The 12,691-nt window shown below is 57.8% G+C and overlaps 1 protein-coding gene across 1 annotated transcript in view; it reads right to left on the reverse strand.

Moving 5' to 3' along the window:
• Positions 1 to 12,691, reverse strand: part of DNAH17 (dynein axonemal heavy chain 17) — a 110,635-nt gene that overhangs the window by 13,965 nt on the left and 83,979 nt on the right. Inside the window, exons 60-71 of the mRNA XM_065896570.1 lie at positions 12,299 to 12,506; positions 11,959 to 12,074; positions 11,009 to 11,201; positions 10,483 to 10,718; positions 9,734 to 9,856; positions 8,028 to 8,232; positions 7,284 to 7,448; positions 6,515 to 6,655; positions 6,185 to 6,355; positions 4,465 to 4,587; positions 3,720 to 3,913; positions 480 to 628 (exon numbers count right to left, since the gene is read on the reverse strand). Of these exons, the coding sequence (XP_065752642.1) occupies positions 480 to 628; positions 3,720 to 3,913; positions 4,465 to 4,587; positions 6,185 to 6,355; positions 6,515 to 6,655; positions 7,284 to 7,448; positions 8,028 to 8,232; positions 9,734 to 9,856; positions 10,483 to 10,718; positions 11,009 to 11,201; positions 11,959 to 12,074; positions 12,299 to 12,506 (2,024 nt within the window). The remainder of the gene's footprint in view (positions 1 to 479; positions 629 to 3,719; positions 3,914 to 4,464; positions 4,588 to 6,184; positions 6,356 to 6,514; positions 6,656 to 7,283; positions 7,449 to 8,027; positions 8,233 to 9,733; positions 9,857 to 10,482; positions 10,719 to 11,008; positions 11,202 to 11,958; positions 12,075 to 12,298; positions 12,507 to 12,691) is intronic.

Consider the following 12,691-nt stretch of genomic DNA (forward strand, 5'->3'; position numbering starts at 1 on the left):
TTCTGCCTCTACGGATTCCCCAGTTCTGGACGTTTCAGATACAAGGAATCGTATACCGTGGAGCCTTTTGTGTCTAGCTTCCTGCCTTTGGCACAGTGTTTTCTCGTTCCGTCTACGGTGTAGCCTGTGTCAGTGCTTCGTTCTCTTTTATGATTTACCACTTTGCCATCAGCCATTCATCAGCTGATGGACGTGTGGGTTGGATCTACCTTTCGGCCGTCGTGAGGGGACCTGTTTGTTTGGACACCTGTTCCCGGCTCCGTTGGGAACGTCCCCAGGAGTGGAATTGCCGGGACATGTGGTGACTCGATGTGTGACTTAGGGAGTCACATTCCCACCAGCAATGCACAGGGCCCCGCCTCTCGTCCCCTCCCGACACCTGTCACCTCCGTGTGTCTGATACCTGCCCTGCTAGTGGGTGTGAAGGGCCGTCTCACTGTGGTTTGGACTCGCTTCTCCCCAGACCCGGCCGCACTTACCCAGGGCCTCCACGTCCTTCAGGGGGTCAGCGCCCGGGGAGAGGATGAAGAAGATGGGGGTTGAGGGGCTGCTCTCCTCGTAGGACTTGGAGAACTCAACGCTCCGGCCCTCTGTGAACTTGCTGCCCATCTTCTCCTCCACAAAGTTCCTGAGGGGGACACGCCTGGTCAGACCCGAGGCGAGGGACCGCTTTTCTGGGGGGCTTTCTTAGGCAGAGAAGGGCCTCTAGCTGGAAAGTCGGTCTCTACAGGGGCCTCCTGCAGGCAGGGGGAGTGTGGAGGGGAGCGTGCGCGGTATTTGGTGGTGTTCGCGCTGGGCACCCTTTGCGCCCGTCCACCTGTGCACAGACAGGTGAGAAGCTCTCAGCCAGCTGATGCCACCCCCACTTTCAAAGGCGTGCAAGGTCAGCCGGGAGGGAACCCGGGCCGCAAGTGTTCCAGGTGACCACACCTCAGCGCTCCCAAGGAAGGGATCAGTTTCTAGTGGCTTCCTGTTTCCCACACACACTGCCTATCTGCTCTCCAGACCAGGGCAGCAACACGGAACAGAACCTAGATCGGCCTCTGCGTCCTGAGGATCTCCCCCGACGGGGGCTCTGAGGAGGAAGGACGCGTGCGTTAGAGTCGCTTTGGTGAGCTCCGTGGGCCACAAGACATGGATCATCAGGAAAGTCACAGAAAAAACCCAAGCTTCTCTTTATATAAGCACCCCTCTGTTCCAAGCCCCAAACTCTATCTTGACCCTGATTAGGCTGGGGTCAGTCGAGGCCCCTCTTAGGGTGACCTTGGGATCTCAGCTCTCTGCCCCTCTCTCTTGACCACAGGTGGCTGAGCTCACTGTATCTGAATGAACCACAGGAGCTAAACTTATGTCCAGTGTGGTCTTTGAAAGAAGGACAATGGCAGCCTCCCCGGGAGAGAACACACTTATTCCCGAGGAGTCGGCAGTCCGAGCGCTCTGGGCATCGTGAGGACCCGTGGGTGGACCTGTTCACGTAGAGGCTTCCCTCTGAGTCAGCGGGGAGTCTGCGGGCGGGTGCCAGGTGGGCCTTCCCACTCCCGTGGGAGTGATAGCTGTCATTCGCTCCCCGGCCTGGCCTTTGCTGGCCTCTATACAGACCCCGAGCCAGCGCTGACCACAGGCCGGTGGGAGGGCTCCTGCTCCAGGCCCCTGGTTGTGCTTGATTCTGGCCTTTGGAACTGACCCAGAATGTCAGTGCTAGGGTCCTTGCCCGGGAAGGAATTCTAGAAGGTACAGGTCCTGCCTGGGGCAGGAATGTCACAAGCTCCCTGCTGCTCCTGGCGTGGCCGGGCCACGTGGTCATTCTCTGCGGCTGAAGTGACGGTGCCGAATAGAGGGCCCCTGGTTCCGGTCGGGCTCCGCTGCTCCTAGTGCTGTGTCCTGGGCACAGGGGTGCTGGAGCCGCCCCCGGCGGCTTGCATGCTGGCAGGTGCTACAGACCCGGGCTGCTGTTCTGGGGAGCCCGTTACCAGCACCCCACCCCGCCATGGGCGAGTTACCTTCCCTGGGCCTGTGGACCCGGAGGAGGGGAGGTGCCCGGCTCGAGGGGTTGGCGGAGGGCGGAGTGAACCCGGGGTGGGGGGGGAGAAGGCTCTGAGCGCGCCTGGCACCCACACTCTTGACGAATAGTGTGTTATTACTATTTGCCGTGGACTTGGAGTCGAACTTCCTTGCTTTTGAGCTCCACCGCCCTGTTTGATTTGGGAGGTGAATCTGCTTTCCTCGCGACCACTGCAGAGCATGACTTGGGTTCGCCTGGCGTTTGCGGTCGCCCACGCGGTTCCGACGCGTTTTCTGCCGTGGTGACTCGGGTGGCTCTCAAGGGTGCTCTGGGGGCCGTGGGGCTGGACACCCACGCCTGCTCAGCTCACCTGCAGGCGGTGTCCCCCTGGATGCTCAGTGCCCTTCGCCTGGGCCTTCCCCACACTGTGTCCGTGTCCGACCTTCCCGGGATGCCTTCCTGCTTTCTCCCTGGACCAGCTCGACTCTCCCTCGTGACGTGATTTCTTGCTTCACTCCGCCCGCTCCCCTCCCGCACCCAGAACCCCTTGCGGTCCCTTTCCTCTTCAGTCCCGAGAAAACAAAGCAAAACAGAAACACGCGTCTGTGAACAACCAGTGGGTGTGAGTCAGGCCTCTGCTTTGGCAGACGTGGGCCTCTTTTGGGAAATCTGGTGGCTTTCAGGCCACTAGGACAAACGGAAAACCAAGATGCCCCTCTGAGACGGGGCCTGTTTCATTCCCTCCCTCCCCGACGACGCCATGGCCAAGACGCCCCTCTGAGAACGGGGCCTGTTTCATTCCCTCCCTCCCCCACGATGCCATGGCCTCCCTGGGCCGGCTGTGCAGATGTTACAGCTGTTGATATTCCTGAAGTCTTTCTGTGCTTTGGGGAGTGAAAGGAACGGGCGCTGAAACCCGATGGTTAAGTTTCCAGTCCTGGAGGCGTTTCAGGTCCAGAGAGATTGTTCACGAAAGCAGAATGGTTCTCTTTGCAAACGAGCCGTAAAAATAAAAGATTTCCTCTAAATCCAGCCACTGAGGCCATGAAAGTCCTCGGGTGCTGATGGCTCTGCCACTGCTTTCTCCCCACAGCATCCTTAAAGGACCCCGCGTGGTCGCGGCCTTGGAGGTCATTAGCGCCCAGGCTTTTTTTAAAAAATTAATTAATTAATTTTTGGCTGCGTTGGGTCTTTGTTGCCGTGCGCGGGCTTTCTCTAGTTGCGGCGAGCGGGGGCTGCTCTTTGTTGCGGTGCGTGGGCTTCTCATTGCGGTGGCTTCTCTTGTTGCGGAACACGGGCTCTAGGCACGCGGGCTTCAGTAGTTGCAGCACGCGGGCTCAGTAGTTGTGGCTCATGGGCTCTAGAGCACAGGCTCAGGGGCTGTGGTGCATGGGCTTAGTCGCTCCGCGGCATGTGGGATCTTCCTGGACCAGGGCTCGAACCCGTGTCCCCTGTGCTGGCAGCGCGCCCAGGCTTTTATAAAATCTTGGCGGCCAACCCGGGGAGTTTTATCTTCCCGTCGCTTATCTCGGGGCGCCTCTACTCGCCCAGGGTCAGGGGAGCCGGGGGTCCCTGTTGGCCACCTTCAGAGACCCCAGAGCTACGAGAACTCAGAACGGGAATTGGTGGGTGGGATGGGAGGCTCCCACTCCCCAGCCCTGAGGCCCAGGCCCAGGCTGGGGCGGGGGTGGGGTGGGATGGGGATGGGGGCACTCACTTGATGGCGTAGGTCATGCGGTCGGGCCGCACGCACCTCAGCATGCACAGCTTCTGCAGTGCCGTTTTGTTCTTCCACTCCTTGGGGAAGACCTCCTTTTCGGGGGCTTCCGACTCCACGAGCTTCTTCCACCGCTTGGCGGATCCCTCGATGTCGCTGTCCAGGTTCTTGAACTCATCCATCTCCGAGAGGGCCTGGGGGCAGACGGCCTTTCAGCTCCCCCCCATCCCAGTGGGCGCCTTCCCCGCGGGCTCCGGGAAAGGCATGACCATGGGGCCTGTCGCTCAAACGATGAGCTGCTGGGGATGAATGGCTGGGACGAGGGAGGAATCCGATCGGGGATGTGACTCCTGGCTGCTTCTCCGGGGGCTCTGGAACAGGGGTCCTGCTCATCCCAGGGGGCCGCCTTCCTCTGGTCTTTCTGAACCGACACGGTGAGGGCCCCAGGATTCTGAGGAATAGCCTTGACACTTTGCATTTTCCTGGAAGTGAGGGGAAGCGGCGGAGGGGCCCGTCGCGGCTCAGCTTGCCGCCTGCAGGGACGTGATGATGAAGTTGCTGCGCTCCGGTAGGACAGCACAGTCCCCGTGAGCTGGCAGGCAGCCCATCAGTGCCTGGTCCCGCCTCTGAGGCCTCCTCGTTCTACTGAATGTTACGGCCGGGAGCACCTTGTAAACATGTCTGGGGCGAGCAGGAAAGGCCGCGAGGTGGGGAGAGAACACAGTGTTCAAGTCTGAAGGCCAACCTTGATGCCGCCCCATCCCTGATGCTGCAGGAAGTCCACGGGTGACGCGACCCCGGCCTTGAACGGGAACCGCAGAAGGAAATCCAGCTCCACCGGGTTCAGCTCCTTCTTCATGGACAAGACCTGAGGGGCCGTGGGGCTCGCTTAGATGTTGCCCTACAACAGGGGCTCATACCCCTTGCCTGCAGGGGAAGCACTGCCCTGCACTTTTGGGGTCAGCCCAAAGCTTGGTCAGCGCCTTGTTTGTTTTTAACTTGCGGTACAATACACACAGCACAAAAATGTACCATCTTAACCCTGTTAATGGTCTAAAATCCAGTGGCATTTAGTGCATTCACGCTGTTGTACAACCATCGCCACTGTCCAGGTGCACAGCCTTTTCATCACCCCAGAGGCAAAGCCCCTACCCTTCAGCAGTCCCACCCTCAGGCAGCCATCAGTCTACTCTCTGTCTCTACGGATTTGCCTTTTCTGGACATTTCCAGTAAATGGAATCATACGACACGAGGCCTTTTGCATCTGAGCGTGTTTTCAAGGTTCATCTGTGTTGTAGCACGTGTCAGTGCTTCATTCTTTTTATGGACGGATAATGGGCCAGTGTATGGCGAGACCACATCTCGTTTACCCAACAGTCCGTCGCCGGACGTTTGGGTTGTTTCTGCCGTTTGGCTGTCGTGAAAACACTACCATGAATGTTTACATGCACGTATTTGAATACGTGTTTGCAATTCTTTTGGGTATATACGTTTTCTGGTCACATTCGAAGTCACCTTGCCACGGGTGCGCACAAGCTCTCTGGGCTTCTAGCAGGCCCTGTCTTGGTCACTGAAGTGGCTCATTGGGCAACTGGCCCAGCCCCTCCATCTCAGATGGACGGCAGGGGAGCCAGGGCCGCGGTCACTGTAACCTCCCCAGTAAGGAGCTCACACAGCTGCTTTCTCAGATTCCACAGAGAGTTTCCCCTGAGTCAGGGTCTCTTTTTTTTTTTTTTTTAATCTTAGTAAAATAAAAAGTTCTTTGGGCCTGAAAAGAGTACATTCTACTCTGGAAATTAGGGGGAGCATCAAGGAAACTTATCTTGATGTGCTTTCAGCAGGGAGAGAAACAGGGAACCCGTTACTCAGAGATTCACATGGAAAAGAAACCTCCTTAACCTGGACCCCTAATTCCAAGTTGGAGTTTGGATGGAAAGCTGGGTTGACACTGATGCCCAAGCTAGCTATGAAATCCGTGTTCCCAATAACACCTATAACACGGTGCAAACAAAGTGGCGGAGAGGTTGTTTAATCAATTTAGTGGAACCAGAATCTTTCAATCTTTCAGCAGGTCTGTGAAAACAGGGGCACGTTTACTCATTAGTACCTTTCTTTCCCGTCCACAGCGGACGAACCGCTAAGGCGGGACTGTCGGCTCGGCTTGACTTGAAGGGACTAGAATGACGTCTCTCTTTAACTGACCTCCCCTCCCCTTCAGTGGCTCCCATTGGGACACCTTTCCTGGTACCAACTCAAGAGCCCAGGTGTGTTCCACATATTGTTAAAAATGCAGGTTTGGATCCACTGGGTCTGAGCCGGAGCCTGAGAATCTGCATTTCCAACACACACACACACACACACACACACACACACACCCACTCTCCCCCAGCACCCCACCTCACCCCACGGGGCTCCGGTGCTGCCCGTCCAAGGACCACACATGGGGCATCGAGGCCAGATGTTACCTGAAATGTCACCTGTGCGAGGAAGATGAGTTTGTCTCGCTCGAAGAGCCCGCGGGCCGTGTACATGTACACGGAGTAGGTGATCTCGTCCGTCAGGTTGATCACACGCTGTTTGACCTCGTCGGCGGGGGCGGTCTTCTGGATGGCCTTCTCGAACACCACGTTGAAGGCCTGGTCGGGGAGGGGGGGTCACCGAATGCAGGGGGCTCCACGCTGCCCATGCGGGCTCTGGGGCACTGCTCAGACCCGGGTGCTGGTGCCCTGGGTCCCACCCCCCAAGCCCACCTGCAGCCTGGGCCCCAGTGGCCCCGGACCCGGATGCAGCCGCACCTTGAGCGAGAACTGGTAGATGGGGTTGATCTTGCTGAGGTCGTTCAGGATGAAGTACAGCAGGGACGCCCTCCCCGCGGCGGGCATGTAGTTCTCTCTCGCCTCGTTGATTTTAACTTCTGTGATTTTTGCCTCTTGCACCTCAAAACAAACAATCAAACGATGGGCAGAAGACCTATGTAAACACTTCTCCAAAGAAGACACACAGGTGGCCAACAGGCACATGAAAAGCCGCTCAACATCACCAATCATTAGAGAAATGCAGATCAAAACCACAGTGAGGTACCACCTCACACCAGTCACAATGGCCATCATCAAAAAGTCTACAAATAACAAATGCTGGAGAGGGCGTGGAGAGAAGGGAACCCTCCTACACTGTTGGTGGGAACGCAAATTGGTGCAGCCACTATGGAAAACAGTATGGAGGTTCCTCAAAAAACTAAAAATAGAACTACCGTCTAATTCAGCAGTCCCACTCCTGGGCATATACCCAGACAAAACTATAATTCAAAAAGATACACGCACCCCTACGTTCGTGGCAGCACTATTCACGATAGCCAGGACATGGAAATAACTTAAACGTCCATCTACAGATGAACGGATGAAGATGTGCCTGGCGGGCATCCACGCGCCTTGACCCTGCCCCAGGCCCCCAGGGGCCTCCATGTGGCTACGGCTTCTCTTCTCAGTGACCATCCGCCCAGCTCCCATGCCCCCTGCGTGCTCCGGCTGGGGGTGCAAGGGGGTAGCCCCCAAGATGGTCTTTTACCTTTTCCTCAATCTCGCTGGCCATGTGTTTGGTGGTCTCCAGATTCTCAACTAAGGCTGTGTCTCCCAGAAAGTTCCCCGATGCGGCCGACAGACGGGCCAGCAGAGAATCTTCCAGCTCTTTCAGAACAATCTTAAATTCATTCTGAGACTTGGTGAGGTTTGCCTGCAGGAGGGGTAGAGACCGGGAAGGGAAATCAGTCGCTGGCACGGCCTGGTCCCCCAGCTGGGGGGCTCGGGGGGGGCTCAGGGCCAAGGCCCTGGGACTCGGAACGGGAGGAACACGGCAAGCCTGGAAGAAAGGGGCCGGAGTGGAGGCCCCCAAGCAGTGCGGGGTAGGGGGCCTTGCAGCTGCTTGTCATGGGCAGCTGTGCAGCAAGAACGTGGGGACCATGGGACACGAGTGGGGCCTGGGACCCCTGTGAGCCCACGTGTATGGCTCAGCCAATCAAGGAAGGGCCTGGTACACAGGGGCCGGCAGCAAAGACATTCTCGTGGGGCAGGAGTTCGGTGCTTTAGGGCCGCCCGGGCACTGCTGTGACTCCTGTTCTTTCAGTGAAGCCATCACTTGGTTTAGAATTAGATTCAGGAGGCAGCCGGGGAGGAGGAGTGACTCATTCTGTCGTACCAGACACACTCAGTGTGACAAGCAGGGCACCCTCACAGCCGCCAGACGCCTGGGTCACAGTGACCTGCCCCCTGCTGTCTCTGAGCTGCCTGCCCCGCTCCTCCTGTCTCCACATACCTTCAGCTGCTCCAGATCTGGGCGCTCTTTGGCCACCACGGTGGCCAAGAGCTGGTCCTCGAGCCCGTCCCTGGTGACCAGGAAGTTGATCAGGGTGCACTGGGCCTGCATCTCGGGCTTGTAGTGGGGGTTGAAGCGCTTGGTGTGCAGCATCAGGCGGAAGTTGGGGTGGTATTCCACCTCTTTGTCGCCGATCTTAATGAACCTGGCGGTCGGCGGACGGAGGGGTTAGGAGGGTCCCCGGCGACCAAGGGATGGCAGCACAGACAGACCGCCTTTCCCGCCAGCCTGGGAGGAAGGTCCAGACTTCTCAACGACACGTTTCACTCTAAAGCTGCTTAGAATAAAGGCCTTCCAGAAGCCGTCGGCACAATTTTCCACTTAACCGGGAAGTGTCTCCCCTCTAAATGCACGGAATCATGTGGGCATATTGTGCTGGGCTTTACCCTGATTAATAAATAATCTGAAACTTGAGGAAAAAAAAAAAACAAACCCACAACCATCCCTCTCTGGGCTGTGACCGGCCCTTCTAGAAAATGCACCTGCTTGCTCTCTGGCCGGTTTGTTCTGATTTTTTAGGAGCATTTAAGTTGACTCTGCCTGCACATCTTACTCATCTGGAAGCCTCTGCAGAAACACTCTGGCCTGGGCTCCACCCCAGAGCCATTAACATCAGAAAGATGTTGACACCCCAATTCAGAACACCGGGACATCCCTGGAGCTCCCCAGGTGAATCTGATGAGAGGCCAGGGTGGGAACCCGGGTCGGCTCACCCACTGGGGTGGGGGTGGGGGGTCGCTTCTCTCCGGCTCCCCACTCTGCTCTCCCCTTTCTGGCCGAGCTCACATTCTGGGGGGCCTCTAACTTCAGCCCTGGGTATCACTACTCACACCAGGCCCTTCTCAGAGTCTAGGACATCAGCACATTTATGTCACCTCTGTTCTGGGCTTCTGCCTGCACCCCCCTGAGTTTATAGGTGGCTCAGATCAACTCCAACCTTTACATTTTTAAAGTTGATTTAATTTTTTATATTAGAAAAGCAATACAGGGAGTTCCCTGGTGGTCCAGTGGTTAGGACTCTGTACTGTCACTGCCAAGGGCCCGGGTTGTTCGTTCCCTGGTCGGGGAACTAAAATCCCATAAGCCACATGGTGCAACCAAAGAAAAAACAGTAATACAAGCTCAACGCATCAACAAATGAGCGGGTAAACAAAATGTGGCAGGTCCACACAATGCAGTATCATTCAGCCATAAGAAAGAATGAAGTATGGATACTCGCTACAGCTCAGATGAACCTGGAAAAGATACTCAGTGAAAGGAGCCAGGCACCAGTGTCCTACAGGCCACGGAACCGGTCACTTTCGGTTAATTTTATGTTATGTGAATCTCACCTGAATAGAAAGAAATAGACTCAGGATTTGCAAAATGCATATGGAAATAGAAAAAAAAGATGACCATCAAGGATCGTGATCTGCAGGCAGTCGCTAATAAACTGTTGGTGTAGGTCTTCCTTCCTAGTTGGAACGTGGGCCCACAGTTGTCAGTCTCTCCCCTGGGAGCTGGGGGTCCCTTCGCGCATTTTGCCGAAGCCCCTCCTGCCTCCCAGGAAGGGAAATGCCCCGCCCTTTCTCTCAGTCCAGAGGCCAGACCTCACCACTGAGGACGATCTCGTGGGTGAACCCACGGAGGTGGACGCTGCCACTCACTTTCCCTTTTTGATTGTGTTCCTGCCCAGCAGAGGGTCCAGAACCGGGTCCACGGTCTCGCCAATGTTCTCGATGAGCAAGGTGTCCCCTTCTGAGATGGCCTGCTCGATGACATCCAGGTAGCTGTGGGCACAGCACAGGGGCTGTGAACGCCCTGGGGCCCGGTGACGGCGCAATTGCCCCAGAGGGACCGAGAGAGGGACCGAGGGGCCAAGAGCTCATTCCTCTCCCAAACGCCTCCTTCCCGAGGGGAGCTCAGGGCTTCTGCGTAAATCGCCCCCAGGCTGACAGGGGGGGTGGTGAACGTGGAGCGCTTCATGGCCACTGAGCCAAATGCCACAGCTGTGCGTCTCCTCTCACTGCCCAGCACACTGGGAAGGCTCCCAGTGCAGCTGCGTCACGGCCATCGCTTCTCATCTATGACGATGAGAGACGGGAAGATGACCGCCCGCAGCCCCCCGCTGGCAAGTGACCAGGCAGGACCAACGCAGGCAGGAGCCGAGGCCAGCGCTGTCCCCCAGCAGGAGCGGCAGGTAACGGGGGAGAGAGGAGCCCCGAGTTTAATTCTTTACTGCCAGTGCCCAGGGCCAAGTACTAAAGAAATCCACATGTGGGTCGGTGTTTGTTTTCAAAGACCCAACCATCCATTTAGCGAGTATGAAAGGCCCCAGCTGGACTTCCCAGCACCGTGGCCCGGCCGGCCGGCCGCCACCTCTGGAGCCCCTACCCCACCCGCCACGGCCGAGCACCTCTTCTGTCCCAGGCGGATGGCCTTCAGCTTGCTGCCGTATTTGTTTTTGATCCACTTGATGCCCTGCAGCTGGGCGTCCACGAAGAGGGGCCAGCGCTCCGTGTTGCACAGGATGGTGGCATTCTCTGTGGACATGCGGTCGCTGGGGAGCCCCTGGTTGTTCCAAGTGGCCACGTCTGCATCGTCGGTCAGCAGGCTCAAGGGATCCAGACCTTCTGTGAGCGGGATGGGGACCTGCCGAGGGGGCGATGTGGCCTTACTCACCACTCAGCGGAAAGCGGCTCTCCGAGCAACACGTGGGCCGCCGGGCTGCGTGGGGGAAGACAGCCATGCATTCGCATCACCCTGAGAAGCAGCTTGGAGCCCGGCCAGAAGGGATGTCGGCGTTGGCCTCGCAGGGCCACCGTCTACATCCTGAGTGGCTGGAGCCTCCATTGCGGGAGCAAAGGTGCCATCTGGCTGGGGCTGCCCTGCCGGAGACCTCCCCAAAGGTCCTGAGTGATGGATGCGACAGGACCTCCTACCTTTAACTGATTTATATAAGGGATCCAAAACCTCTCCATTAGCTCATTTCGATATTTCTTGGTGAAGTAGCCCACGTAGGAGACGAAGGCGGAAATCAGCAGGACGTCCCCACACAGTGTGGCCCCCTGGCTTCTGAAGTTCTCCACCGATTCGGCCCAGCGGATGTTTTCTGATGCTAATCCTCCTACCAGCCTGAGATGGGGACAGGGCTCAGTGGGCAAAAGAGAAGCACGTGTGTCGGCGGGGGGAGAGAGGACGGACTGGAGGACCAGGGAAGGCGCGCCTCCACCTTTAACACGCCAGAGACCTTCCAGTTTCAAATCCTTACTCTGCTCAGTGGTTCAGGACAAAACATGCCTTGGGGGAAGTTTTGGGCAATAAATGCTTGAGGGAAGCAAAACTAATGCTTTCTGGAGGCGGTTGGGAACGCCGAGTTTCCCTTCCCCGAGGGGCCGACGTCATGTGGATGCTGACGCTACTTGACCACATCAGCCACGTGCCGAGGCTGCTGCCCAGACACCACTGAGCACGCGCTTTGGGCCGCGGGAGTCCAGAGGCAGCCCCCGGCCCTGTGTGGAGTGAGGACCCCTCAGGCCCCCGGCTCGAGGGCTGGTCCCTGACCCTAAATGGCACCAGGAGTCTGAGAGTGTGGACAGGTTTGTGCTTGACGAGCCTGAGGTCTGGCTTTAGCATCCTCCGAGCAGCCCTCCTTGCCAGGGACCGAAAGGCCACTTTACCTTGGGAGAGGTGAGTCCACATCCCACGGGAGGCCAGGCACACAGCCTGGGGGTCTCCCGGGGTTTATCACTTTGTGCTCAGAAAGCGGGGGCTGGGGGCCTTGCTGCCTCCACCTGGGGCGTAGTCCCCCCGAAAGGCCATTCTGTGGGCTCATCCCTTGCGGGGGGCGGTGTCTGAGGACAGGAGGGGCCCCTCGGAGGGAGTAAGGCACCTGTTAGCCAGCGAGATCACACTGTTGGTGGCGTCAGCCTCCTGCTGACACTTGATTTTCTCGGCTGTCGCTTTTTCAAATGCCGACGTCAGGTTGCTCAGGTTGGCGTTGAGTTCCTGAAGGAACAAGACAGACAGGCCCTGAAATCGGGCGACGCTGGCTGTCCCCAGCTCTCCTCCCGGGAGGGCCGGGAACACGGCCGACGCCGGCAGCCTCCGGGGTGATCAGGTCCCCACATCGGCCTGCGGGCTCTTGCTCTGCTCCGTAATTCGTGGCAGCGGCTGTGCCGACCCCTCTCAAACGGAGACACGGACCAACCACGCCTGCCGACGGCACTCACAGCGATCTTGCTTTTGATGCGGGAGAGCTTCTCCTGCGCCTCGGCCAGCTCCGCGTTGGCCTCCTCCAGGGCCTGCCTCTTGGGGGCCACGTCGCAGTAGACCTCGTAGAAGCGGACGATGTTGATGCACCAGGAGCACAGGCCCGCGGCGGCCGTGGACTTGGAGCGGATGAACTCGGGGTCGAACGTCGGGTTGCCTTGGTAGGGCCTGGAGCAGGACAGCGGGCGCTGAGGACGCAGACCTCCCGCCACCCCCGTCCCGCCTCCAGCTCCGCATCCGTCCGCCGCTCCGGTCCCTGTTACCAGCAACAGGACGGGGAGCACATTTAACTTTGTTTTTTTTTTTGTATCTTAGTGATTAGAAAGAAGAAGAAAGAAAAGAATGAAACTCAG

This window comes from Phocoena phocoena, chromosome 19, assembly GCF_963924675.1.
Source record: "Phocoena phocoena chromosome 19, mPhoPho1.1, whole genome shotgun sequence".
In the NCBI taxonomy this organism is placed as follows: Eukaryota; Metazoa; Chordata; class Mammalia; order Artiodactyla; family Phocoenidae; genus Phocoena; species Phocoena phocoena.